This window comes from Polyodon spathula, chromosome 2 (genome assembly GCF_017654505.1).
Source record: "Polyodon spathula isolate WHYD16114869_AA chromosome 2, ASM1765450v1, whole genome shotgun sequence".
Classification (NCBI taxonomy): Eukaryota; Metazoa; Chordata; class Actinopteri; order Acipenseriformes; family Polyodontidae; genus Polyodon; species Polyodon spathula.
The window spans coordinates 78,578,178-78,605,634 of NC_054535.1; the positions used below are offsets into that span (position 1 = coordinate 78,578,178).

At 39.3% G+C, this 27,457-nt stretch overlaps 2 protein-coding genes across 2 annotated transcripts; one reads left to right on the top strand and one right to left on the bottom strand.

Annotated features, from left to right (window-relative positions):
* The first annotated feature begins 1,164 nt into the window (after positions 1 to 1,164).
* On the top strand, positions 1,165 to 23,573 carry LOC121326975 (coiled-coil domain-containing protein 158-like). Its single transcript, XM_041270683.1, has 25 exons — positions 1,165 to 1,366; positions 1,720 to 1,818; positions 2,280 to 2,325; positions 3,003 to 3,145; positions 3,593 to 3,801; positions 4,284 to 4,393; positions 5,532 to 5,817; positions 7,183 to 7,259; positions 7,829 to 7,939; positions 8,090 to 8,204; positions 8,651 to 8,770; positions 9,010 to 9,207; positions 9,595 to 10,089; positions 10,593 to 10,740; positions 12,112 to 12,264; positions 13,668 to 13,780; positions 14,138 to 14,296; positions 14,993 to 15,088; positions 15,635 to 15,730; positions 16,333 to 16,493; positions 18,303 to 18,350; positions 18,675 to 18,939; positions 19,557 to 19,776; positions 20,003 to 20,107; positions 23,148 to 23,573. The coding sequence occupies exons 1-25, from the start codon at positions 1,225 to 1,227 to the stop codon at positions 23,222 to 23,224; spliced, it is 3,792 nt and encodes a 1,263-aa protein (XP_041126617.1). The 5' UTR covers positions 1,165 to 1,224; the 3' UTR covers positions 23,225 to 23,573.
* LOC121301407 (starch-binding domain-containing protein 1-like) lies at positions 23,413 to 27,402 on the bottom strand. The gene is made up of 2 exons (XM_041230785.1): positions 26,918 to 27,402; positions 23,413 to 25,478 (listed from the first exon to the last, which is right to left on the bottom strand). The coding sequence occupies exons 1-2, from the start codon at positions 27,129 to 27,131 to the stop codon at positions 24,664 to 24,666; spliced, it is 1,029 nt and encodes a 342-aa protein (XP_041086719.1). The 5' UTR covers positions 27,132 to 27,402; the 3' UTR covers positions 23,413 to 24,663.
* Positions 27,403 to 27,457: the final 55 nt, after the last annotated feature.

A 27,457-nucleotide genomic window follows, 5' to 3' on the forward strand; every position in this document is an offset into this window, starting at 1 on the left:
TGATATTTTTTATACCCATCCCCTAATCTGTGCCTTTCAACAATTTTGTCCCAGAGTTCTTTTGAAAGCGCCTTGGTGCTCAAGGTTGAGTCTTTGCTTTGAAATGCACTACCCAGCAGAGGGAACCCACAGGAACTGCTGATTTTATCCTGAAATCATGTGAATCACTACAATTTAATACAGGTGTAGGCCACCTAACTTGGTGTATGATTTTGAAGGTGATTGGTTACACCTGAGCTAATTTAGGGTTGCTATTACAAGAGGGGTGGACACTTATCCAACCAGTCTATTTCAGTTTTTATTTTTAATGAATTTTCATCAAATTTCTAGAATATTTTTTTCACTTGGAAGTTGTGGGGTAGAATGTGTAGATAAATGAAAACAAAAAACATTAAAACTAATTTGAATGCATATTAATTCCAGACTATAAGGCAACAAAAGGTGAAAATGTTGAATGGGTATGTATACTTTCTATTGGCTCTGTGTGTGTGTGTGTGTGTGTATATATATATATATATATATATATATATATATATATATATATTATATATATATATATACTGGCTCAGCATATAGTAATTCAGTTAAATTGTTTTTAACGCGCCTTGTTATAGTGCGTAATCAGTTATAATCAGTCGTCGAGGCTCCCATTGTTCTATAGTGCCATTACAGTAGCTCTTTTATACTTTATAAGGCAGAACACAAATAGCACTGTCTTGTAACTATTGGTCCCCAATGAAGCGTTATAAAGGGTGATATTTATATTATTTTGACAATTGAACTACAGTTCCCACAGTGCAATTAGTTTACTGAAAGGCCATCCCAGCGCAGCCGCAGGGCAGGTGCCTCTGTTCTAGGATTGTAACAGAAGAAACTGTTCAAAAGCGGCGGCTCTGGCGCTAGTAGTAACAGATGCCTTTGTGACAACATCAGCTGAAAGAGATGGCTGACAAACCGACAGATTGAAATTCTAGAATACAAAGCGCATAGCCTTTCTTATAACGATGTTCGTTTTACAAATTATATATATGTTTCAGGACAAACACACACATGAATCCCAGACTGGAGAAGCAGCGATAACGAATGGTTTACCTCTGTTGCCTTGGTAATGAAGACTGTTCAGCATTCCCGGTTGAGATCAGGAGAGATGATATCGCTGTTTAAACTGAAGAAGTAGACTTTTTACATTTATTTAATTCTTATGTATTCAGGTATTGCCTACCTATGATGTCATCGGAATACCTACGTGAAAATGACACTTCTTTTGTCACAAACAGCTTCAGTTTGTCAACTGGATCTGGAATGCAGGTTGGGGTGTCTGTGCTCGGATCATCTGTACACGAGACACAAAGTTATGCTATTGAAAGTAAGTGTTAAGTGTAAGGAAGTAGTTTGAAGAAATCAATGATATATTTAAATTAACGTCAACAATATGAAGGTGCTACTAATACAAATGATAGGTTTCCTAGAAATCTGTAGAAAAAAATGCAGTTTTGTACTAGAAGTTAATGTCATTAGAAAATCAACTCACATCACGTTTTTTTTCCTTATAAAACAGTACTGCCCCAGAACTCCTTTGTGTGTAAACCTCTAATTGTCTGCCTGTCAGATCGCCATGAATCTGATTTAGAAACATTAAATATAGCTATAAGATAATTTAGGGGCTGTGTTTAGCTTTGTTTAATGTATAAAAAATGCCGTGAAATATGTGAATTACAGAACCTGGCAGTCTTTCAGCAGAAAGAGAGACAAACCTTTTCCTGCCAAGCATACAGCAATCTTCAAAGGGGTATTATGGAGAAAAACCTGATGTTGGAGGTAACTATAGCCTAGGGTCATCTGGAGGATAATTTTTTCTTCTCCTGCTCATAGTTTGTATCTTAACACTTAGTTAGCTTTGGGACATGACTGACCTTAGACTGTATCACTAATGAATAGTGAATAGTGTCACTTCTGTAAGTAATGGTAAGGGCGTGTCTGTTTTGCTCACAGGGTGAAATAGAGACAAAGAGGTTTTAAAGAAGTGGGCTATAGTATCTTAGCCCTGTAAAACTGTTGGGGGACGTAAGCATAACTGAATGATCTGTGCTAACTAGACTGAACACTGGAACAATGTAGTAAACACGCATTAGAGAATATTTTACTGTAAAACTGAATGTGGTTGTTGAACACTGCAGAGCAACCTCATCATATAATTGTGTTCCTTATCAACCATTTACTGTGTCTCATTTTTACCAGTACTTTTAGTGCTCTAAAATGTTGTTCTTTCTTCTTTTCAGGTATTGGCTCCACTTCAACCGGTAACAAAAGCACAGATGAACTGAGGTGCTTTGCTCGATGTATTTGCTTTTATTCTTTTTTCGGAGGTTCAGGAACACTATTTTGGAGCGTTTCGCTTCCCCCATTGTTTTCTGAAAGGAATCAAACAACATTTAAAAAAATCAAAGCTGCAATGCAGCCACAGTGTCAAAGCCTCATATCTCAGGAACCTTTTGAGATAGTGGCTTCATATTTGATGTGTTGCTGTTGGTGACCATGAAATTGCCACCAGACTTAACAAGGCTACCATACTGACTTTTCTACTGCTGTATAGAGACAATTTACTTTGAGTTATTATCTTATTTTTTTTTTTGTACACTTCTGTATGCTTTGATTTCCTTAGTCAGGTTAACCCTTTTACTGCCCCGCGGTTTTAACTTCTGGCGATATTAGTGATACAGACCACATACTTTGACTAAAAGTGTATTTATAGTCGGTACATTGCTGTGTTCTATCACTCTCCCAGTAAAGAACATGTCGCTACCACATTGTTTAAACCTCTGGACATGTCCATTTTACTTCATCTTTACAAACTATTCAATCTGATATGACCTTCCCCTTAGCTAATGCTCCATTGGTTATCTACCCTGGTCACCCTGGTATTGTTTTGTTGTTGTTGCTTTGATGTGGCAATGCTTATAAGCATGTTTCTCTAATATTCTCCAAATGGATTTCCCTAATAGACAGCATCTGGAAAGACAGACAAGAGAGACACAGAGACTGCAGGAGGAGGTGGAACAGGCAACGAAACTCACCATGGAGAGAATGGGCCGCTCACTCGGAGGGACCTCTCATGAGCAGGCAGTCAGCCTCAACCGTTCTGTGGGTAAGGCTGTGCAAGTGCAAGTGGAAGTCACTAGATGGAGAGTAAAGGCAGATCTAAATAATGCTGCCAATTCAGTCATCCGGTAGATCTCTTTAAGGACCCTTATTATTGATTAAACACAGTTTTAAATCCACCGCGGTTTATACAAATTGAATAGACCTTGCCTTTGTTTTTTTACAGCATTCTCATTTTAAAACATGGTATTATTTTGATATTTGTATCCACATTTCCTTGGCTAGTGATCTCCCTGCCCACCACTTCTCACAACTGTCCCAGAAAAAAAAGCTTCTTACCGCATCGTTGTATTATAAAACTTACCTCTTAACCACAGGTACTTGAAAAAGTAACATTTTAGACATGAATTTTGTGAGACCAGCGGTAACAGTGTTATAAAAATCACAGTAGCAAACAGTAACTCATTTGCATTTTCTCTTTTTTAATTTCCAGATAACTGTTTAAATGCCCAGGACTTACTGACTTCCTGCCACATATCTGTGTCAAATCATGAGCGCCCCTACAGTAAAAACAGCATGATATACAGGCCGGAGCCTGCAGCCACTGGGAGGAGCATCTCCTTCCCTGGGAAGGAGCACCTGGAGCGGGCTCTTGAAGAGTACAGTCTGCAAGTCAAGGAGCTGCAAAGGAGGCTGAGTGAGGTCAGAGCCAGTACTCCAGCTCAGCACAGCCCAGCCGGCTTCAAATATAAATGCTCAATCCACAGTATTTGTCCATAACAGTGTATGGGACACCAAGGGACACTGAACAAGTGTTCTGCTTCTTCTAGAAAACGGTTAACCCTTTACTGCCCTGGGTATGTTCCCATACCTATTTAATGGCCTTTTTCTCAATGTCAAATATATTGGACACTGGGCAGCAAAAGGGTAAGAGTTCTGTTCTCTTCACCTGGGAATAGAACATTTGACACAGTGTCACCATGGCTCATGTTACCTGGTTACTGGGGAGGTTGATTCATGCTTTTCCCATTTTGTATTTACAGCTTTTTACATCACTTTGCAGTATCTCTATCAAGTTTCATAGTGTTGTTTCATAAGCGTCTAGTACCATCACCTGTGTACGATATACATCCGTCTCTTCCAGACAGTGAAAGTGATGTTCAAGTTCTTTTTGTGTATTGCAGGCCCATGAACTCAATGAGCAGCAGAAGTTTTACTTCCACCAGTCTAGCGTCGAGCTGCAGACCAAACTGCAGGAGGTGCAGCTGGAGAGAACCTGCCAGGCTGATATCAGGTAAACAGAGCTGCTCCAGCCCTCTCCTGCTAATTGCATATCTACTGGAACTCTCTGTGGATAATCCAGACAAAAAAAAAAAAAACATGAAATAAATACCAATCGCCTTAGTTGTTTTACTTTGAAAGATGATCTGTCACAAGTATGTCCGGTACAAACAAACCTTATACTAGAAGAGAGGAGACATCAGTCTTGGAAAGCAAAAGTCGACATAATTTGCATCACAATGACAATGTTATTATACAGATGTAAAATTAGATTTTAACCAATAGCGCCTTTACCCTAGCTGCTGTACACGTAGAAATAGGATTAGCATACAGTAGCTTTTCAATGAAAAAGCATACCACAGCTGTCCGTCACAGTGGCATATGCCTTACATTAGGCAGGATATATAAATGCTCTTTTTTTTTGTGCTGTCACCTGAATCCCACCATGTTAGCATTAAGACATATCTTTTTACACCATTGTAAGTGCAGTGCAACACTTTGAAAGGTGAGTGTATTAGTGTGCCTTTCTGGAGGTGAGTACACTACAGTGTTCATTGAATTAGAACAAAAAGTTAGTCACATCATGTATACAGTTAGAGCAAACAATGACATCTTGCTTTGCTTTGAGTGGAATGAAATTACATCACAATGGATCACTGCCATTGCCTGGTGTCACTGGTACTTCCTACTTTGAGTGGAATGAAATGTAATCATTATAATCCAGTAATATCATTGCTTTTTTATACTGATACCTGGCTAAGCAATTAAAGGCCTTTAAATATCTTAGAAAAGACCATGTTGTTGTGGTTTAAGCCATGGACCAAGTTTATTTGTGCTCAGCTGCTACTGTATTTTCTTGTTCTTGTGTTAAACTGATAGCATTTCCAGGCATTTCTGTGAGCCTTCACTGTAAGAAATCTGTACAAAAGATGTGTCTAATTAATCTTGCACTGAAACATAGTAGCGTGAGCCATTTCTGTGCTTGCTTAATTACATTTAAAATCTTTAGACTTAAAATACAATCCTAAAGTACGGACGTTATGTTTGAAGACAGGTGGTTTGTGTTTAAAATAGTATCTATTATCCCTTCTGGTATTATAATATAATTTAACCAGCCAATGGAAGTCTGCTTTCTCCACCAATGACACCAGAAATAGGGAGTCAAAATCCCAAGGTGACTTGATCAGCAAGCTGCAAGTCACGTTAGAAGAGGCCACCATCAGGGCGGAGCAGCAGCGGCAGAAGAGCGAGATGCAGGAGATGGTGCTGCAGGAGGTGCGCTCCTCACTGCTCAGCTACCAGGAGCGCAGCGGCAGGAAGGTCTACGAGCATGAGGACATCGGCAGCCTGCCCTCCCACAACCTAGGTGGCGCTGTGGGAAAGGTGCTGCGCGACATTGAAGCAGAGGTCTCCTGTCTCAAAAGGGAGCTCCTCCCGGTAAGTGACTAGCATTCCATTCCGTTCCATTTCTGTGTTAACTACGTTCGGTTTGCATGTTTACTACATACACCTTGAGAGTGAAACTCTTCTTCCCCCAATGACTGACATGCTTTGCAGTTTAGGTAAAATGGAATAAGAATGTAAACACAAACCTGAAAATAAGGAAACTATTCTTTAATCTAGTGTTGTATATGAAATATATAAATTAAATTGAATTGCATGCTTCTTTTAACATGCCTTTTTCAAACTGTGTGATATCTACATAGTGAATGGAAGTGCACAACAGGTCAGATTCAGGACACACTTACAGAAAACTGGTAAATCTCATCAATAATGTTTTGTGTACTTTAACTAGTTTTATCAATTAGCGTACCTACAAGCAGATTAGGCAGTGTTTTTCAGCAATGTGTTTTGGGCATAACAGTTTTGCTTGTTAAGGTTTTGAAATGTATTTCCCTGCCTCTCAGCTTTCTGTAGTGTCCAGATCACTTTCAGCTCGCAGTAAGTCCTGGAGTGTCTCAGACTGTATGCACTCAGAGTCTTCCCTCCATCAGCTGGCAATCTGCCAGTGTATCCTGAAAGAGCAACAGAGTAGATAATTAGGGCGTTCTACTGTGTTTATAACTGGAGATTACGAAACGATGTTGCAGTGGTACACAGTCAGTCAGGACCCTAAGAGCACAAGCCAAAAGGGCTGTGGTAATCTGAAGAGCTGGGTTAGAAATGGAAGCGGGAGACCAGTAGAGGCTGGCACTGTAGTGGCATTCCTGCTTCAGAAGCATTCAGAACTGGAAATGTTTGTCTCTTTGTCTGACCTTTCGTTTTGCTTGATGTACCCAGTGTCCATTGAAAGGTTAAGTCGGTCAAGCTGGTACGAATGTGATGAGTTTTCATTTCTCTGTCCTAATAAAACAATATAGTTTCACTTTAAGGGAAAATACCCAAGGCTTTTTATGTGATCATAACAACTTCCATCGTTTTGCTGTCTATCACATTGACTCCATTGAGGTCCATGTAACTGCACTGCTTTTAGCACAAGAAAGTCAGTTCTGTTTACTAACATACTAGAAGTTTAAGCTAGTATAATGTTTTCAGATGCACTTCAACAGATAAACAGGAAGTGATCTTTGTTAATGTGTAGAATTCTATCCTCATACTCACAGAGTTAGTTAAGTGCATGTTGTTCACATTAGTAAATAGAAACCACAGTGTAACTACACATTCATTAATACTTTGAAGTGTATAGAAAATGTGTGTGTAATAATAGACCAGTGTGCCTTTTAAGGAAATGTGTCGTTGCCATTGATTCTTGGATTAATGTTGGGATGTAACAAGATTGTAATGTTTGCTCTTTATTTATAGATGGAAGACCAGCTTGATACTCTTAAACGGGATTCTCAAACCAAAGGAGATATTGTTATCAAACAGCACCAGGAACGGTAACTTCCCCTGGCTTTTCTTCTTTGAAATTCAGATTTGGCTTTCCCTTTAACTCTTTCAATGCTAACTATCTTTATGGAAAGATAACCCTAGTATCTTTTTTTTTTTTTTTTTTTTTTTACCTTTATTTGAAGTTAACAGGAAATAGTAACTGTGGCATTACACCCTGGAGCTGTAGGCAAGAGACTGCGCAGTTAGTTTTCTGACTTATAACAAGAACGCATGTGCTAGTGTAATGGTGTTATGGTGCAAATGGGAGCCTTAACCATACCGCCTTATAACCTGTGCCGCCTTATCAACAGGGAGTACTGTGTTTTCAAAGGAAAAGTCCATTCTGAATATTTTGCGTAAACAGATGCAACTTGGGAGTTGTTCAACCCTATATAAACAAGATGTGTAGCTATGGTTAATCAATTACATTTTTACAATTATTGTACTAACATATGTTAATATTACATGTCTCTGGAATTCTTAGTACAGTAGATATCCAAGTCTGGTTCCTATTTCAAAGTTTAGTATGTTGTATTTCTGGTTTATTGTTGAAATGAAATGAGTTGTTCTCTTCCAGGGTGCAGGAGCTCATTCTCAGTCATGAACAGGAGGTGGCAGCATTGACTGACAGACTGACCAGATCTCACAGCAATGCAGTCAGCATCCAGAAACAGCTGGTTATTGTACAGTAAGTGCCAAGATAAACACCGTACTGACTTCAGACCTCCCAGTATTGTGGGGCAAAATCACAATTTACTTGGTCAGGTTTCTTAATAAAATGATTTTAAAGTTTGCTAGCCGCCTAAGTCAACTGCACATGTGTTGTGTATTTCGATAGAGAACAGGCAGCAAATCAGAACGTGATGTACTTGCGTCAGCTCACTGAGCTGGAGTCCACCGTCTCCCAGCTACGCTCTGAATTACGAGAAGCCAAGAGAATGTACGAGGACAAGGTTTGTGCTCAACACAACTGATGAAAAAACTGTTCTGACCTTACAGTTCTGTACAGTAGTGTCTGGCAGGGAAGGGCTGGATTCGTCCTGATCATTTGAAAGTCAAACCTAGCAATCAGGAGTATGGAACATGTTTGTTTAGAAGTTAATTAGAATTTCTATAGTGAACGAGTGCAGCCATACCTAAACCTGCAGGATCCTTATTTGGAACTGGCCTGCTTAACAGGTTCTGGTTTTGAGATGCACCGAGTACTTAGGAAGATGTGTCGTAATGGATCCTTTTATATCAAGTATATTTTTGAGTTTGAGCAGGTGATGGGTGGCACCACATTAAGAGTAACCTATTTAAGTATATACTTAGATGTTTAGGATCCCCATATACTGTACCAAAGTGTACAGTAAATAGTAACAGAAAAGGAGATTGCAGTATTTGTTGTCATTCACAGATCGAGGATCTGGAGAAGAAGCTGATCCTGGCTTACTCGGAGGTGGAGAGTGCTCGGAGCGAGCGGGATGAATACAGCCGGGATTCCGGAGATCTGGACACACAGCTCCACCAGCTGATGGTATGCAGCTTTACCGGCCAGAACACGCTACTTCAACACAACTTCCATGTCTTTTATACAAAAAATATACTGCCATTATCTGTTATTTGTTACCCGTCTACTGTCGCCACCTCCACTTAAGCGCTGCTAATTCCTCGGCAGGGACATTTCCAAAGGGTTATTTCAGTAGAATGGAAAATAATAAGGCAATAAAGACAGACTCAGACTTGCTCCTTAAAAGTGTGTGATTTTCACTTCAGAGTGATCTGCGTAAAACCAGAGAAGAGCTGAACATGGAGAAGGAGCAGAACAAGCGTCTGTGGGAGCGAGAGTCTGGAAACAGCATCACGGTTGATAACCTGAGGAGGGAGCTGGATGGCAGGAGCATGGAGGCACAGCGAATAGAAACCCTGATTAAAAGCATGAAAGAGGAGTGCCGCGTCCTGATAGACCGCCAGGTAAACCTGACAACAAACAGGGATGGTTTATATTCATTCATAAAGTGTAAGACAAAAAAACAGATGCTGGAAGTATCAAATACTGGCATTAAGACTATTGGCCCTGTTTTTATATAAATTGTGAAATAAAAAAAATAAAAAAATTGTGATATTAGTGTGGCAAAAAAATCCTAAATCTAAGTTGTTTCTTGCTAGTAGTATACAGTTATTTATTTATATATTTTTAAAGTTATTTTTACCTTTACACTTGCATATAAATAACCCCGAGAGGTTTGAATATAGAAAGTGGACACATTTGTCAAAATGCATTTTAGGTTCTGTTTAGTTGCTCTTTCCATTTAGCAATACATAAAACTCTGATTCACTGGGCCCTGTGTTTCTACACAGCTAGCGGCAGAGCAAGATAAGAACGAGGTGCTGGAGAAAGCATCCTCTCTAAAGAGCCAGCTGAATGCCACTAAAGAGCAGCTCCAAAAAATCACAGAGAGCCACAGGGTGTCCCAGGAGAAGGCGGGGCAGCTAGAGACCACCCTGGCACAGACGGAGCAGGCCCTGGAGGAAAACCACAAGGAGAGGAGGAGTCTGCAGCTGAAGCTGGAGAAGATGAGCCAGGAGGTGCAGCTGAAGCAGACAGAGATTGAACACTACCAGGAGAATCTGGAGAAGGGGTTGGGCTCTCTGCAGACCATGAAGGTGGAGGCTGAGACACTGAAACTGAAGCTGAGTGAAAGGGAGAAGATGGTGGAGCTGATCCGACAGCAGATGGACAATGTGACGAAACTCGCTGGGCAGCACAGCCGCAACGCAGAAGTCATGCACAACGAGAAGACACAGCTTCAGAATGAGCTGAGCGAACGCAAAATTGACATTCAGCGTTTAAAGGTCAGGTTTGTGGTTTTGTTTATCACAGGAGTGGAATTAGTTAAGTTTTGCTTTAGGTGGAGAGGTAGCCAAAACACACAGTATTTGATGAAGATGGTCCGATTTTGAAACTAAAAACAAAATCGCAAAATATGTGAACTTCAGGATTGAGCTGCAGTGGTAGAGCTTTATAGTGAGGCTCACTCAACCCAGTTTTCATCGCGCTCTGCTGTAGTGTCCATTAACTTTCATTAGCACTAAAATGTACAATACTTTAAACATATAAATACTGTTTTGTTTCTGTTGGGGCTAAAGTAAAAAAAAAACGAAAAAAAAACTGTGGTGCAATATTTATAGGGTTCCATTAGATGATTTGTTTATATAATCCATCTCACTGTAGTAACTCTAAAGTTAAGGTTCCTTTGTTCACAGTACAATATGTGACATTTCGTCTAGAACGTGTTAAATAAGCAGCTGCAGAGCCTCAGCAGCAATGCCATGTGTTTTGCCATTGTGTGGTTCAGGCTGCAGTGGAGAAGCAGGAGGAGAGAGTCGGGGAGCTGGTGACCAGGGACTCTGAGAAGGAGCAGCGTCTCAAAGCCTTCACTCTGGAGAAGGAGAAGCTCACAGCAAGGCTTGAGGGCAAGGGCAGAGAGCTTGCCAGACTCACAGGTACTGGCTCTTGCCAAAAGATTTGCAGCACCCTATAGAATTAAATCATTTTTCTTCATAAAGTCAAGTGAAACCTGCTGAATAACGTTAACATATTGAATTGCATACCGCTTTGTAGTTTTACATATACTTAACGAAAAACTGAAAAACAATTGAAAAATGTGACATTTCGAAATCTAATTTTCTTTGAATCCAAAAGTCAAGGATCCTAAGGATTGGCATAAATTTGTCGTAGCTTTGCTTAGGCATGTTTTTCATGATACTGTGAGTTTAGGCGTTGGACTTTCTGTATCACTGTACCTACAGCGAATTGACTAAGGTATTGAAGACTACGGTGTATCTTGGGAACCACGGCTCCAGATTTTATTATGAGATGCTATTTTATACTTTATGTGTGCAGGCCAAGGTGACATACTTTTGTTACGGTGTTTATAAATGTTATGTAATGAAGAGGTGTGGTACTGACTTACCTTGTCTTGGCTGGTAAAAATCTAAATAGTCTTGACGAAATACATTACCAGTAACTACTAGGGGTATTGGTGCACTGCCGGGTCATGTGTCATTGTGAGTCAGTTCTTGGCGCTCAATACAGTAACACAGCGAAGTGCCATTATATGTTTATAAAACACAGTGATATCCACTTTGTTACATTATCATAAACAGATGTCTATATACTAGATAGGGAATATTCTACTTTATGAAATAAGCCCCTTGTCATTTGTTGACTTTTCACACTGATTTCATAGGTTTTTTTTTCATGTACTGTAATCGGTCCTCTTTGGATTAATGTCAAATTGAGATGATGAGTGTCTCACTTTAACAGCCTTTTTATTTTGTCTCTCTGCTCTGCTCAAGTAGTGTTCCCTGTTTCAGCTGCTACCAGGTAGCTTTACCCCATACTAATGATCCCTGTTCCACATTCTGAATCTGACAAAGCAGTAGCTTTGAGTGCAGATCATACACAATGTGTTGCTTTAAAAAATAAGAGGCACAAAAACACTTAAAAATCTTCAGTGTATCTCAGATCCAATCAGACATGTGAATGCTCCCTAGCATGTGCTGGCATGTGGGGTTAACTTTTTGGCAAAGATTGCTGTCTTGTCTTTGTATTCATTCCAGTAGAATCATTTCACTCCTCTTTGAGCAGTTTTCAAGACATAAGTAAAAGTGTACGTGTGACAAACAGGCAGCTCATCAGGGATATGCATCTCACGCAGGAGAAGAGAAGGGTCTGGTTTCTCCTAATGCTGGAATTGTGTTATATTTGGGTTCAGCTCAAGAAGTGCAGCTATTAGAACCCGACCTATCCCTCATAAAGTCCTATGCAGGGGCCTTGTGATGGGCACTGTCTTCACTTTGTGTATTTTACAGAGCAGCATGAAGCACTGAAGAAGAGTCATCACAGTAAAATGAAGGAGATGGAAAACGCCACAGCCAGATTGAATTCGCAGCTGAGAAATGCCAATGCCGAGCTGGAGAAAACAAAGCGCACACTGAAGACGCTGGAGGGAGCCGATAGCCATGGTATACCACTGAAATAATAAGCAGGGGGTGTGGGGACAGGAGCGGGAGGAAGCACTTGAACATCTTAAACTAGAGAAGTGTGAAGTGATGAGCACACCCTCTGAACACCTGTGCATTTGCTGCTTTACCCTTTAAATGTGTCCTAGTGTCTGCTTCCCCTGAAAGGAGGGGAATGGAGTTTATTAATGATGACTCCATCGCTTCCCCATCCAACCTCATGAAATTGAACAACCTATCAAACCCCAAACCACATACTGCGTCTGCCTGACCTACCTCCACAGGAACTAAACAGTGCCACGATATTTACATTGTGATTAAACTGAATTCTAAGGGGCTGCCTAATCATCAGCACTCACTGACACCGGGAATGATATCTGCTGAGACTTTCCTAATGTGGTAATGTATAACCCTTCCTGATTCCTGGAAGGGGCAAGAGACTTGCCTCACCTTTATATAGTATATTATGGTAAACACAGGAACGCATAGAAATTTGAATACGGCAAAGCATGGTACTGTCAAAACCATGGTTAACTGTGGTAAAGCTCAGTAAATGCATACATGTGTAAGGATGATAAACTGAAAATAAACTGGTAAACTAAAGAGCAGTGCCAGTGCAGAATCAGTATATTGCTCACCTTACAAACCCACCTGACTTTTACAGCTGTTGCTTTAGCCTGGCCTCAGTTAGTAGCCCTTTGCCAGCGAAAGGTAAGCATTACTTGAAGTGATGTACTTGCAGGAGTATTAAGTGTCCGGCTCTTGATCTCTGGCTTCAGAACTATAAATCAACATGGTCTTCTTTTTTGGAGGTTTGCACCTGTCCATGCTAACACAACCAAGTAAGAAGATTTCTGCAAGATCTCATCTGTGGTGTTTCTGTCAAACTAAATGCAATATGTATTTAACTGTATGCTGTCTCAATGGGCACAGGTATACCAGTAATGGTGTCACTGCACAATATTGCACAGGTAAATTAAGCAAACACAATGCAGAGACATTACTGCTTGATATAACTGACACTTGTTGCTGAGTTATGGGAGGGTACATCTGGGAAATTGTATTGAAGTATTGTTAAAATTTGTGAAGTATTGTGGTTTGTGATGAAACTACTGTCCATAACTTGAAACACCTAATCATTGAAACAAAATAAACTGTACCAGAAAGTCAAGGTGTTGATGTTTCATTTATGTTTTGATTTTGATTGAGCAGTAGTATGAATTGGTCAAACTGCGCAGGCATTTGTTGCATATTTCATGGCGTCGTCAGTAAACTGATGAAGGCACTAGCTGAAAAGTCTGTCTACTTGACTTGTAATTTCAGTGTTTAAACACAACAGATTGTTCCAGGTAATCGGATAATGTTTTTGTATTGATCACTGTTGTAAATCTCTGTGTTTTTCACAGCGGTGAAAGTTGCCATGGGAATGCAGAAGCAGATCACAGCCAAGCGTGGGCAGATTGATGCTCTGCAAAGCAGGATTCACTTTCTGGAGGAGACTGTCAAAAACATTGCCAAGGCAAGGCTGTCCCAGCTTTCTAAGAGGAAGATTTCCTTTGACCTTACAACGCTGCTCTATGACCTGCATCTAAACTAGTGATCAATCAAACATTAAAGGACAGGCTGTATCTATTTGCATTCCATCAACACAACTCTTACTTTAAAACTTTTAAAAGAGTAGCAAAAATAAATCCACACAATACAGCCTTATTTCCACATTAAACACAAAGTATTGGGGGCTTAGGCTTGGGCTATAATCACAGATGATTTCTGTGACAGTGGTTAAAACCTGCTCTGTTTTGACAGAAGTTTGCTGTATTTTTCAAAAAAAGTTGCTGTTGCTTTAGTTTTTTTTCTTTATTACATTCTCCTACAGGAGAAACGTTTCATGAAATCTGAAATCAACAGATTGAACCTGGAGCTGACTAGTGTATCAGCAGAGAAGAAAAAGTTGATGACAGAGTTAGAAGCCGTCCAGTCCTTGGAGAAACATCTAAAGGAAAAAGAAATCAGACTGGAGGATGCCCTCTCAAAGGTAACAGGAATCCTAGTCATGTTTTCACACTAGACTTCAGTACGCAACAGGAGCCCCGTTGAACTCGCTACCACTTGCCTTTACACCAGAAGGAAATCGTGGGGGGGACTCCGGTATAGTTTCAATGCCAAATGAATTAATTGTCGAGTGTTTGTATTTGTACTCATGTGCAGATGAAGTGGAATTCAATCAGTTTTACAGTATTCGTTGTGTAAGCAAATTATTTTGTGCCATACAGAGGTCTGGACTAGTTCCCTATTGTGAGGGTAATGACGAGGGATTGCGCAAAGAAGTGAATATTACAAACTTCAGGAGAAAAATGGTACTGTGTGGGAAAAACTGCTTAAGTGCATTAACTTTTAGTGGGTTCTCCTTGTTTTAACAAACACCCTGGGAGAAATAGTCTTTGAATCCTTTAGAAAACTGAAAAAAAATAAGATTCAGTTTTGTACCTACACTTTCATTATGTTTGTAATCATTTTTTTAGACCCACATACTCAGGTTTGGTGAAACTTTTGGTACACACTGATGACACGTGATTGGCTGAGATATATATTGTATTGGTTGTGCTATGATGTGATTGCTGTGAATATAGGTAATGGTAATATTTTTTTTTGTGGTTCTTGATACTGACATCACATGACTTGTGCAGCAGTGTGGAGTGCTCAAGTGTTGCTTGTTGGCATTTAAATTCAGCAGGCATGTGATCGGTTTGCTGAATGCCAAGTCGGAATCCAGCAACAAGAGCAGGAATGTATGCGTCTGAAACTGCAGCATGCTTTGGATGTGAAGGTAGATGACTTTCAAGATCCTCTCTTCTTGTTTATTAAAAGCTGGCCTGCTTCGAAACAGACCATCTTTTCCTTCACTTACTGGGAAGTAAGGTCTTGAATTCAGTTTGAATGGAAGTAGAGAAAGAAAAAGAGATTAAATAGAGGTATTATTCCACATATTAAATGTCTGAGTCTTTCTTATTCCAGAGGTGGTGTATACTGTTAATTCTGACAAACTAAATTCGAACCCTATGTTTTCAAACAGCATGTTATTTAGGCACCTCAAGGTCTGCGTGTCACAATCTTCGGTAGGAATGTTGGTAGTTGCCTGTCGGATGGGGATACATTTCAATATTAGATGTGCTAAGTTTCTGAGTTGGATTTCCTCATGGAAGTAAACCACACATAGTCATTCTGCAGAGTATGTGTTCATATGTGTAATATTGTACTTTAAGGCAGTTTAAAGTCTGTTACTGGGTTAGTCTTGATCACAGTTCCTTCTAGCTTATTCTTTCAACTCAGTGTGTTGTTTGCAAAGAGTAAATGCATCTTCTTGTTTTTCAAGGAACTTCAGGGTCCAAAGTACAGAACATCACAACATCCATCTGCTTACACTGCCAACCTGCTGAGCTCCGAGCTCACCTCTGGATACCTTTCTGCAGTAAGTCTGGCGTACTGATATTTTCCACCTATATTAAATCTGCAAAATCACTGCAGCTCTTGTATTTTTTTTTTTTTTTTTTTTGTTTACAGAAGCAAACACATAGAGTTTTTACATTGGACAATTTTTTTTATTATTATTTTTATTAATTTGTCTTATTAGTCCCTCTTTTCAAAGACAACAATGAGGGGTACCTTGTTCAAACTCACTCCAATGCTCTAACTGCAATCAGATCATATGACCTACAGAAACATGTATACTGTTGTTTTTTCAATACTTCATATCCTGGATTACTTATAAAAAAATTACAATAAAAGAGGGACCTGAAATAAAGTCAGTAAAGCTAATAGAAGTTAAGAAAGTTACAAAACATGACCAATATGGTCCTTGTACTTGAGTTCATGTTTGGTATGTGTCACAGTGTTTAAGAAGCACCACAGAGTAAGCACCTGAAGGGCTTGTATTTGGGTAAGCACTAGAGAAAACGCTACTTCCCTCGTTGGTCTCAAATTTATAGATGAAAGACAATAAAAAAGGGTTAATACGACATACAGAAGAGGAAAGCTGCTTTATACACGCTTGTCTATTTCTTTTTTCCGCAGCCTAAAACCACAGTTGTGCAAGCAGATGCAGCGCACGATATCAAGAAGATTCTGAAGGAGCTGAGGAGCATGATCCAGGAAGACCGCAACATCTCGGCTCCTGCCAAGAACAGCACTGATGTGGAGACTCTCGCGTCCCTAAGGGGAAAAAAGGATGCAACGTGAGAGACTTTTAACATGCTCCTTATTTCTCTTATTTCCTCACTGTTGTCTTCAACTGTAAGGGACATTTTATAGAGCGCGTAGCTTCAATTACATGATCTTCTTTTTCACACTTTTTGATATTTTTTGGGTGAAACTGCTTTGACCATAAGAAAGTTTACAAATGAGAGGAGGCCATTCGGCCCATCTTGCTCGTTTGGTTGTTAGTAGCTTATTGATCCCAAAATCTCATCAAGCAGCTTCTTGAAGGATCCCAGGGTGTCAGCTTCAACAACATTACTGGGGAGTTGATTCCAGACCCTCACAATTCTCTGTGTAAAAAAGTGTCTCCTATTTTCTGTTCTGAATGCCCCTTTTTCTAAACTCCATTTGTGACCCCTGGTCCTTGTTTCTTTTTTCAGGCTGAAAAAGTCCCTTGGGTCGACACTGTCAATACCTTTTAGAATTTTGAATGCTTGAATTAGGTCGCCACGTAGTCTTCTTTGTTCAAGACTGAACAGATTCAATTCTTTTAGCCTGTCTGCATATGACATGCCTTTTAGCCCGGAATAATTCTGGTCGCTCTTCTTTGCACTCTTTCTAGAGCAGCAATATCTTTTTTATAGCGAGGTGACCAGAACTGCACACAATATTCAAGATGAGGTCTTACAAGTGCATTGTACAGTTTTAACATTACTTCCCTTGATTTAAATTCAACACTTTTCACAATGTATCCGAGCATCTTGTTAGCCTTTTTTATAGCTTCCCCACATTGTCTAGATGAAGACATTTCTGAGTCAACAAAAACTCCTAGGTCTTTTTCATAGATTCCTTCTCCAATTTCAATATCTCCCATATGATATTTATAATGTACATTTTTATTTCCTGCGTGCAGTACCTTACACTTTTCTCTATTAAATGTCATTTGCCATGTGTCTGCCCAGTTCTGAATCTTGTCTAGATCATTTTGAATGCCCTTTGCTGCTGCAACAGTGTTTGCCACTCCTCCTACTTTTGTGTCGTCTGCAAATTTAACAAGTTTGCTTACTATACCAGAATCTAAATCATTAATGTAGATTAGGAATAGCAGAGGACCTAATACTGATCCCTGTGGTACACCGGCCGAAGTGTCATTGCCTGTCCTCGAAGTGGGGCTGGCATTTACTTCTAAACTGACACATTGCTGCTGTAGGCCGGGTTACAAACTGTATGTCTGTGGCAGGTAGCTACAGGTAGAACTGGAGCAGATTCTGAATTCCGGTTAAAAGACATTTACATCAATCTTTCAATCAATATTTATTTTATATAGCACCTTTCATAGTGGACCACCATCACAAAGTGCTTTACAAGATGCAGTAAAAAGAAAATCCATAATACTTTAAATACAGAGAAACACATAATACATTAAATACAGTGGAAAGTGCACAATACATGAAATAGTACATGAAATACAATGGAACTTGCATAATACATAGTTACATAATATGCAAGATAGTAGCAGCAACAAAGCAGCTAATAGCAGATATCAGGCTTAAAGAGCATGGAAAGCAAGAGCGAACAGGTGGATCTTAGGAGTTGATTTAAAGCGAGTGACTGTGGGGAGCACCACGCACCAAAGCTGGGAGAGAGTTACTGCCATAAGAACCACTGGCGACAAACAGTTAAAAGCTATTTATTCTTTAATTTTGCCTCACTCTAATAATTTAATACCCTTCCATATGTTCCACAATGCCTGGGAAGTGTGTTTACTACAAGCACTTTTTCTGCCACTTGTTCAATGCATATAATAATACTAATAATAATGATGATAATCATTGTTTTCTTTGTAGGCATGATGCAACAAAAGGCACGGATGGAAGAAGTGTAAGATTCAGCAGGTGAGAAGCCCTGATCGCAGAGGTATGAAGATCGCTGAGCACTACATTGCAGAAAGGCAATAGAAACGAAGCAGAAACAACCGCCAAGATGTTCTGCAGTATGAGATGTTGGAGATCATGTTCAGTAACTTCGGGGTGCTCAGAGAGCTAGGCGCTGCGTGCAGTAAGGGCTGCCTCGAGACACTGACTGGCTGCACACTGTTTATTTAGCTTTGGCATAAATGTGTTGGCTTGCTTAATATAACCAACATTGCTAATAGTACTAAATAAATGCATGCTGCTGGCACCCTTCAATGTTGTCTATGCCATGCTTGCTGTCTGCAGAGATCCCCCAAGCTTGCATACTGTGGACCTTGAAGATGAACTCAGTATAAACACTCTGGGGCCTGAGGGTGAGTTGATGCTGCGTTTTAACTTAGCTGCTTTACACCTTATTAACCCATTCACTGAAATTATTACTACAATCCATAGGGCTGTGCAAATGCTCAAAAATTGGTTTATTTCCCAACAAGAAAAATATCAATTTCTCTCATATATACCATCGACGGCAATGAACTTCTACAAAATCGGAGTATTTGCACAGCCCCAATAATCAGTGTTTACTGGGCAGTAACAGCCGGTCAGCAGGCTCTCACTGTGGAAGAGCAACATCTAATTAGGGTCCCAGTGGGGTAAACAATAACACTATGGGAATGTTCTTTTACACACAATAGTGGACAGATCCTAACTGTTAAACTCTCCTCGCTGCTTTCACACACCCCGATTAGCACTATTGTACTTTACCTAAAACACCACAAGTTAGCCCAAGATGAGCGATTATGGGGTCTGGGAAACCATAGGTGTTGAATAAAAAACTAAATATTTTTTAATGTAACACCAAAGGGTAGAAGAAAAACTGTAATGCATAGTTACATCTATTATAATTTATTTTTGTTATAGTTGATTAGGATGACCAATTATATTTAAATGTCCTATTAAAAAAAAACACCAGTTTAAGCTGTGTATACAGACTAGTGTACGTCTTATGACTGGTAGTGCGCAACCCTAAATTACTGTGCATTTCAGATAGTAATCTTTTTGCATTGAAACTGTTTTCTAAATAGGTGAAAGGAAACATACTGTTGTTGGAAAAAGGACAAAACCAAAAAAGGAACTGTAACAGAAATGAACATGCCGAGTTATTAATTTCTATTTGTTTAAATACTTTTTAGAATGAAAAAAGCATACTTTGCATACATTGGCAACTACAGTAATAACCAATTGCAAGGGCTGTTAACATTTGCTTGGATTGTTTGTTTTACAGGATATGAACCGTCCTTTATTTCTGTGCCCCGGTCTCCAGTGCACTCTCTGCTCACTGCCCCGCTAAGCAGCAGACCCCAGCAGCCAGGACGTAGCGGAGGAGCTTCCATGGAGGAAGTCAGCAGTATGTCATTACTACATTAGCTGCTGAAAACGGTATTACTCACAAGCATACACAATCCAGACAAAAATGATGTTAAGGTCCATTCACCACATATTCTGATTGCTGCATCGTTTAAGCAGTCTCGGTTGAGTGGAATGGCTGGTGGAGTTGAGAGTTGCCAAATGGGCAGTTGATGGAAGATTCGTAAACAGCAAACTTAAAGATAATTGATTCCTTTGTTTCCTAGTAGGACAACTGGAGGTAGAAATGACTGGACAGGCCTGTGTGAAACTGCAGGGCAGACTGGACAGCCTGCAGAACCTGGTTGAAGATCTACAGATTAAAAATAAAGGTACTCACAGCAATGACCTCTGCAGGTACAGGAATTGCGTCACATCTAAATATAAACGGTTAGCTGATCTCTTTCCACTTTATTTCAGGATGTCAATAATAATAATAATAAATAAATAAATCCTCCCTGGGGTGAAATATCAGCAAAATGAATACAGATTTAAATTGGAACAGTATTCAGATCTCCTATGGTTTAGAGCATTAAAATATACTGTTATTTTATAGTGTTCACAAACAAGAAAAACAATACAAACTTTGTACTGGTAAATTGCAGTACAACACCATTGAAGGGTATGAAACTGTACTACTGCATTATAATATGGTACAAGAATATGCGATCAAGAAAATATATGCTTCAGCTAACTTGTCTTTGCAAAAGCTGTGCTAAGTTAAAAACAAGCTATGAAACTGTGCGCAACAACATGTAACCGCATGCTACAAGATGTATGCTAATAGCACAGAAGTATTAGCAGGACTCCAAAAGGCGTACGTGACTAACAGCTATACCTAGTTTATTGGGTAATGTGGCAGCGCATGAGCAGACTTGGTTTAAGGGTGCATCTCCCTGCAGGAGGGGGGTGGACACAACCAATAGAGACGAGAGATAAGGTTGCTGCCTCATCACCATTGGCTACCTCAAAGGATATAGCACAATTTCATGCAACTATATAAACAACTGTACAAGCAGAAGTGTTCAGAGGAAGGTTTTGACACCTCTCCAGAGCTGCATGTATGTGTACCAGATACACTGCTTGTTTGACTTTTGATCTTTCAATAAAGGGATCTCTGGTCTTTGGAAACCAGATTGGTGTCTCCCACAGCTGATTGATTTTCCTCAACTACACCATGCACTTAATAATTACTGTATTACACACTGCACATATTTCTATAGAAACAGCATGGATTCAAAAGTAATTCTTTCTCTTTTCATATCATAAAACCATCAATACAAAGACATACAGCTTGTGTCCTGCTAGCTAGTTGATTAGAGGCTGTAACCGTTACAGTTTTTTACAATTGCTTCGACTCATTTTTCAATCCAGCGTTCCAGTGTGCACAACCTTAGATACCCAGCTGCTCATTTTGGGGTCAAAATCCCATGCAGAGTGCAAAATAAATACTACTGTGTCAAATTAGATAAATACAGTGGCGCTCAAAAGTATTCACCCCCCCCCCCCCTTGGACTTTTCCACATTTTATATTTGTAATTAATTTAGAACAATTTGCAGATTTTATTTTTGACTTTGACATTATGGATGTTTTTTGTGTTGATCAGTGGCAAAAACTCCTAATTAAATCCATTTTGATTTCATGTTGTAACACAATAAAATGTGGAAAAGTCCAAGGGGGAGCCACTGTACATCATGCAAAAGCAAACCATAGCTCCAAAACACCAGCTGCTTTGATCACTGAAGTTTAATCATTGAAGCATTGCTAAATAAAACACCCATAAGCAAATAATGCTGTCAAACACAAAATAATTCAAATCAAAATAAAGTCTAAGTCTCATATTCAAATGATCAACATTACAATGAGCAAAATTATAGCAACCTACAGAATAAAACATTCTAAATAATGTACAATAAGCATTCAGTGATATTCTACACAACTGTATCAAATATCATGTCGCAGTCCAAAGATGACCAAAACCCAAACTACTGATCAAAATCCTGTATACATTGCAAAATGAATGCAGTGGAGTCAACCATGCAGCAGTAAAGACAAATAATGTGTCCAAAACATCAGAACCTTTGAACATTTTCTTTTTAATCTTTGAAACGCAATTTAGAAGAGAGTAGTTTTTTGAGATTTACGATTATACTGTATTACAGTATAATCGTAAATCTCGAAAAACTACTCGCTTCTAAATCTTTTGTAGTCATTTTTGTATTACTTTAGTATAAATACATGTTAATTTGGATAGATATGTTTTTTTCTGACTTTATGTGAATGAAAAGACACAAATTCGCCCGTTTTCCCATTGGAAATAGTGATATTTTGAAATATCACTGTCCTGGTCACAAAAGCAAAGTTTGTGGGGAATAATAGCCATTTTCTATACTTTTGAGGCATAAGCAATTAGGAAATAACACTTACTACCCAGGAACAAAAAAAGAAAAAAATTGTTATACAGTGTTATCAATCAAGTTGTCTTGCATTCTCACATAGAGAAAGCAATGTGCAATTATGACACCCAATTGTTACCAGATGATCAAATAGTTAAGAACTCTACTAGATAAGTGTTAGCATTTGACAGAAGTCCTAATGGTTGACAGGGCAACTTTATGATTGGAAGGTGATTTGCAGTCATGCATGTTGTACAGTAGCATGGAAAAATGTGTGTAAATGGTTGCATTTTACCACTCAGTTTATCATTATGTGTTAAGAGTTGTGCACATTGGGTAGCTGTATTGAAAATTGAGTCAAAGCAATCATAAATAAAGCTGTAAATGGGGGTCAGAATCCAAGGGTTACAAGACTGGTAATAGTCATGGGATCAAAGGCATGCATCAGGAACAAGTCCTGTATGATATAATTTTAAAAAGTAGCTGATTCAATGTAGAGTAAGGATATAGTTGTACATGCCACAGGAATTTGTTAAATAGTAGCATTTTGTCTGGATTCCTATGAATTCTAGATGTTAGGATTCAATTAAAAGCTTAAGTAGCATCACCTTTTCAATACATTTGACGTGGTTCTGAATTCGGCTCCCCACTATAGAAGTGGAAATAAGACTCCCATCGCTTAGCAGTTTGAGCCATTTGAGGTTTTACTATGAGCTTAAGACCCATCTGGGCTTGTTACCGATACTGTGGCTTATCAGGCTCATAATAAAACCTGGAATGGTCAAAACTGCTATGCAATAGGAGTCTTATTTCTATTCTTGCAATAAGATATTAGCCATAAAATCCACATGCTATGCTCCGAGCATGTGAAATGTTAACTGCCAGCTTGTTCTACAATTACTATGGGGCAAGCAAAGTTGAAATGGATGCAATCTTCAGCACATATACATAAAATGTAATCATTTCAATTCACAGAAATGTCCTCCATGATCCAAAGTCAAGAGAAAAGGATCAAGAAAGTGAAAGACCGTGAGAAGCTGTCAACTAACTGAAGGGAATCAAATCATTTTGATGTTTCCAATTATCAATTGTGGTACCTTATAATAGTCTGCCCAATAAACCAGATGCGTTAGAGTGCCTTAAAGGCTTTTTTTAAAAAAAAAAAAAAAAAAAAAAAAAAAAGCAGAACTAGGTTATGTTCTATACATTTTTGCAAATATGTAACAAGAAACCACACAAGTTGTTTCTCCATCTTTAATACAACTTTACAAATAAAACAATGGTTGCTTTAATTTAAAAGCAACCCCCCCCCCCCAGGAAAAAAAAGAAAAACACCTTATACAAAGTATTTTTAGGATTGGAATTAAAAGCTTAACACAACCAAATGATACATACTATCACGTGAGACTAGGACATCAGCTCACACTAGACCTGAAAACAAAGAATATCATTAGGTAAATACACCAGATACATTTCCAGATTTTCACATGGTAGTTAATTTTAAGAGCACTGTCAACAGAAACAGCATGATTTAAAAGATGGTTTTACTGTGACAATGTTTTATTTTAAACTGCCTACCTCCCAACATAACTAAAAAGTTACATCTCAGTAATGTAGAGTGGTCCTTATATAAAAAGGGACATGCCATTTGCATGCAGATTCCCCATTCCAATAGGATTAAGCTTTTAAATCTTATTTTAGTTCAGGTAAAGCATCAGACAGCAATTTGTTTATACTCTATTGGGCAATTGTTTTTTCCTTTTGCCACAGTGATTTGGCATTGCACCCATGTCCAGTATCATAAGCCACAACTATTGAATGTGTAGTGTTGTTGCTTCTTGAGCTACAGCAGAGCTTGACTCATGTCTAGCCTCAATTTAAATTGCTGCAGATAGCTAGACCATGCCCATCGGTCAACCCAGTATTAGGGATGAGAGCACGTGTATCCATGAAGCTAAAACTACCTTTTGGGAACGTAAACTGAACTGTTAATATCTCCCCCCCCCCCCCAAGTGTACAGGGTCACCATGTGGGGAAACGCCATCTTTAAATCAAAATCGCTCAACGTTATTCATTTGCCTGCAAGCACAACCAATTTCATACAAGTGTAAGCTGCTCTATATAGACAATTAGTTGAGAGCTACAAGCAATTAAAGTTATTACAGTCAACATGTTTAAAACAGCCATCTCTTAAAGCCATTTTTTGCACACAACAGCATAAATGCTTACTGTATTTCAGGTATATTGCCATTATTCTACTAAACACTGTCCAGATAATCAACATGAATTGGTAACATACAAGTTTATTTGTCACATCTCTCATTGGTCTAACAGTGAGCACATCGCTAAAGGTTCCACAATGAACTCCAAAAACCACAAAGGACTTTACACCATAACATTCCTGCAACAGATGCCAACAAGCTACTGGAAGTACAATTGAATGCCTTGCCTTTGCAGTAAAAGCCTCAATTTACACAATTCCAGCACCAGATTACATGTGATATCCCCAACATGTGTGTGCTTTAATGTCATCATTGGTGGTTTCTAAACATCTGTTAAAACACTCTTCCCAGCGCTTGATCTTACCATTCTCCACCATCACAAACTTCCATTCCATTTTCACATCAGCCGGTAGGGTAATTGAATTGCACCAAAATCCATTTTTATCCTGCCTTAGAGGCACATAGTTCTCCCAGTTTCCAAGCTCCCTGTGGTTCCCAGTAACAGCGATCAACTGGAACGGTGAACAGGTAATATAGTGCACACGGAAAGATACACCAACATTCTGCGGCATTGGAGACACAGCCAAGATCTTCTTGCTTGTCTGCACGGACTCCTGTATAACTGCGGTGTCCAGGTCTCCCAGCGCACCCTCTTTAGATCCTGAATCTGTGTGAATGCCCAATTGCATGTCATGCATTTTTGTACTCTCTCCGCCATTCAAATCTCCAGAGTTGTCGTCAAGCCCCTTCATCCACTCGTCATTCATTGTTGCCTCCATGATGCTTACTTCAGTTTTTTCCATACTGGGTTCCCATGCATTGTCCATATTGGCATTAAAGCCTGTCGTTTTCATTCCCACTACAGGCGTTGCTTTTTTTGGGAGCTGGGTTTGACTTTTCTCACTTAAATGCTCATTACTGCCAGGCACAGTGTCAGTATGGTGTCCGTCAACAGAAGGCAGGTCCATTTCATTTGGCGATGTAGAACCAGTCCTTGCTGCAATGTCTTCCTCTTGCATGGGTTCCTGAACACTGGATGTCTCTTTGGACTCTTGTATGTTGTCTCCATTTTTCAGAGGATGATCTAAAACAAAAACAAAAAACCTAAAATAGTGGTTCAATTGCAAACATTAGTGTTTTTGGTACCAAAGTGCATGTCACTGCGGTAGGAGGCTTACCATTTCACATAGGTTGCTGTCAGTCCTGTTTATTACTCCTAGATGCCCTTTACTTTCACCCCTAACCCAATACTGCCACCTTCTAGTACAGTCATTTTATTCTCTAGGTGAATAGAACTTATCATTCAATAAACGTAGCTGTTGCACATAATAATCTCACTTTAAGAATGTGTGCAATACTGATTCCACATCTGCAGGGTTATGTTAAGACTGCAGATTTTTCATGTGGGGGTGATGTAGGATGGGATAGCCTACACCTATACTGGCATAATGCTTGTTTCAAGGGATTCCCAATTTAAAAAAAAAAAAAAAAGGGGGGGTTTAATAACTATCTGGCTTTCACCTTAATGGCTTCTCAAACTTAGTCCTGGGGACCCTCTGTGGCTGCTGGTTTTCATTTCAAACTCAGTTATTTAACTAGACCCTTAACTGAACCAATAATTTGCCTAAAACAGACCCTTTTAGTTGTTTTAAGCTCTTGAACAGTTGCACATTTCAAGTCAGCTATAACATTTTATAAGTAACTTGAACTGCAACTGTTTAAGAGCTGAAAACAAGTAAAAAAAAAAAAAAAGGCTAAGCAAATTCAGCTCAATTAATGGTAGTTAAGCAAGAGCTCGGTTGGAATGAAAACCAGCAGAGGCGCGCAGGGCGGGGGGCGAGTTTGAGAAGCCCTGCTTTAGTGTTGCTCTGATGTAATGGCACTTACACTGGGTTAGGGCAGGATTTTTCAAAACCGGTCTGGGGACACACTGCGGGTTTTCATTCCAACTCTTACTTTGAGACCCTCCCTGAACTGACATTTTGCTTAAGTTAGACCAATTGTTTTCAGCTCTTAAACTGCTGCATATTTCAAGTTAGCTAAAACATTTCAGAAGTAACTTCAGCTCTGTAACGGTTTAAGAGCTGAACATTGAAAATGTCTAATTAAACAAAATCAGTTCAATTAAGGGTCTAGTTAAAGTAATTGAAAGTTGGAATGACAACCAGCAGAGTCACGTCAGGTTCACGAGTATGGAATTAACCAGAGACTGACGCAGTAAGTAAAGAAAAATAAATAAATAAACAGGCAAACAAACTGGCCTGTCATATCCTCGACATCCTGCTGCATTAGTACTACCTGTACTAATAAACCAGTCTTAACTTACAAAATAGTTTATATAAAAGCTCTTACTCGCTGTATGTGCACCAAAAATACCAATGTAGCTGTAAAGAAATTCTTATTGTAGTAGGCGATATTTTCCGAATTTTATTAAATGCCGAGTTATATTAGGAAAACAACCAGATAAGGAGAAACGAAACAAACAAACAAAAAAATACATACATCCAGTTAATTAATCCGTACCTGTTGCTTCTTTGATGCAGAGACTCTCCAAATTCCCTGCGCTTTTTACGTTCGTTTTTTCCTCAGCCTCTACAGGAAGCCCCTCAGCTCTAGTCTCTCCTGCATTTCTTTTGCCTTTTTGGCCAAAGAGATTCCTCTGTATTATGAATAATGCCCATGCCGACACCACCACGATAATCCCCAGAAGCACTGACGGCCCAAATCCACTAATCATTTCACCAAAAAAAATGATCTCGGCTCTCTTTACGCTTGCTGTTTTTCTTGCTGACTGCAATGTCACCTGCTCATCAGTGGCCAGCTATAGAATGAGTTCTCTCTTCTAAGCCTTTTCTAATCTGTCTGGTTGACGTAATCACTCTCAGTCGGTGCTGCTGCAATGACAAAACACTTCTCTCTGCAATCAGGTGTGCGTCATTGTCCTGCCAATTAGCTTGACACCAGGCAATTAACTTCATTGAAATAGGTCTAGTCCTAAATAAGTGTGTTGGTCAATATCAAACTGACAAGAGCTGTCATAGATACAGAATTAGACATACAAAT

What these genes read in the sequence shown, in the direction of transcription:
- LOC121326975 (XM_041270683.1), top strand. Translation starts at nt 1,225, where the DNA reads ATGATGTCATCGGAATACCTACGTGAAAATGACACTTCTTTTGTCACA. An exon ending in ACCTGCCAGGCTGATATCAG is followed by an intron (nt 4,394 to 5,531) that starts GTAAACAGAGCT and finishes CAATGACACCAG; the next exon opens with AAATAGGGAGTCAAAATCCC. An exon ending in AGAGAATGTACGAGGACAAG is followed by an intron (nt 8,205 to 8,650) that starts GTTTGTGCTCAA and finishes TGTCATTCACAG; the next exon opens with ATCGAGGATCTGGAGAAGAA.
- LOC121301407 (XM_041230785.1), bottom strand. Translation starts at nt 27,131, where the DNA reads ATGATTAGTGGATTTGGGCCGTCAGTGCTTCTGGGGATTATCGTGGTG. An exon ending in CTGCATCAAAGAAGCAACAG is followed by an intron (nt 25,479 to 26,917) that starts GTACGGATTAAT and finishes TTTTTGTTTTAG; the next exon opens with ATCATCCTCTGAAAAATGGA.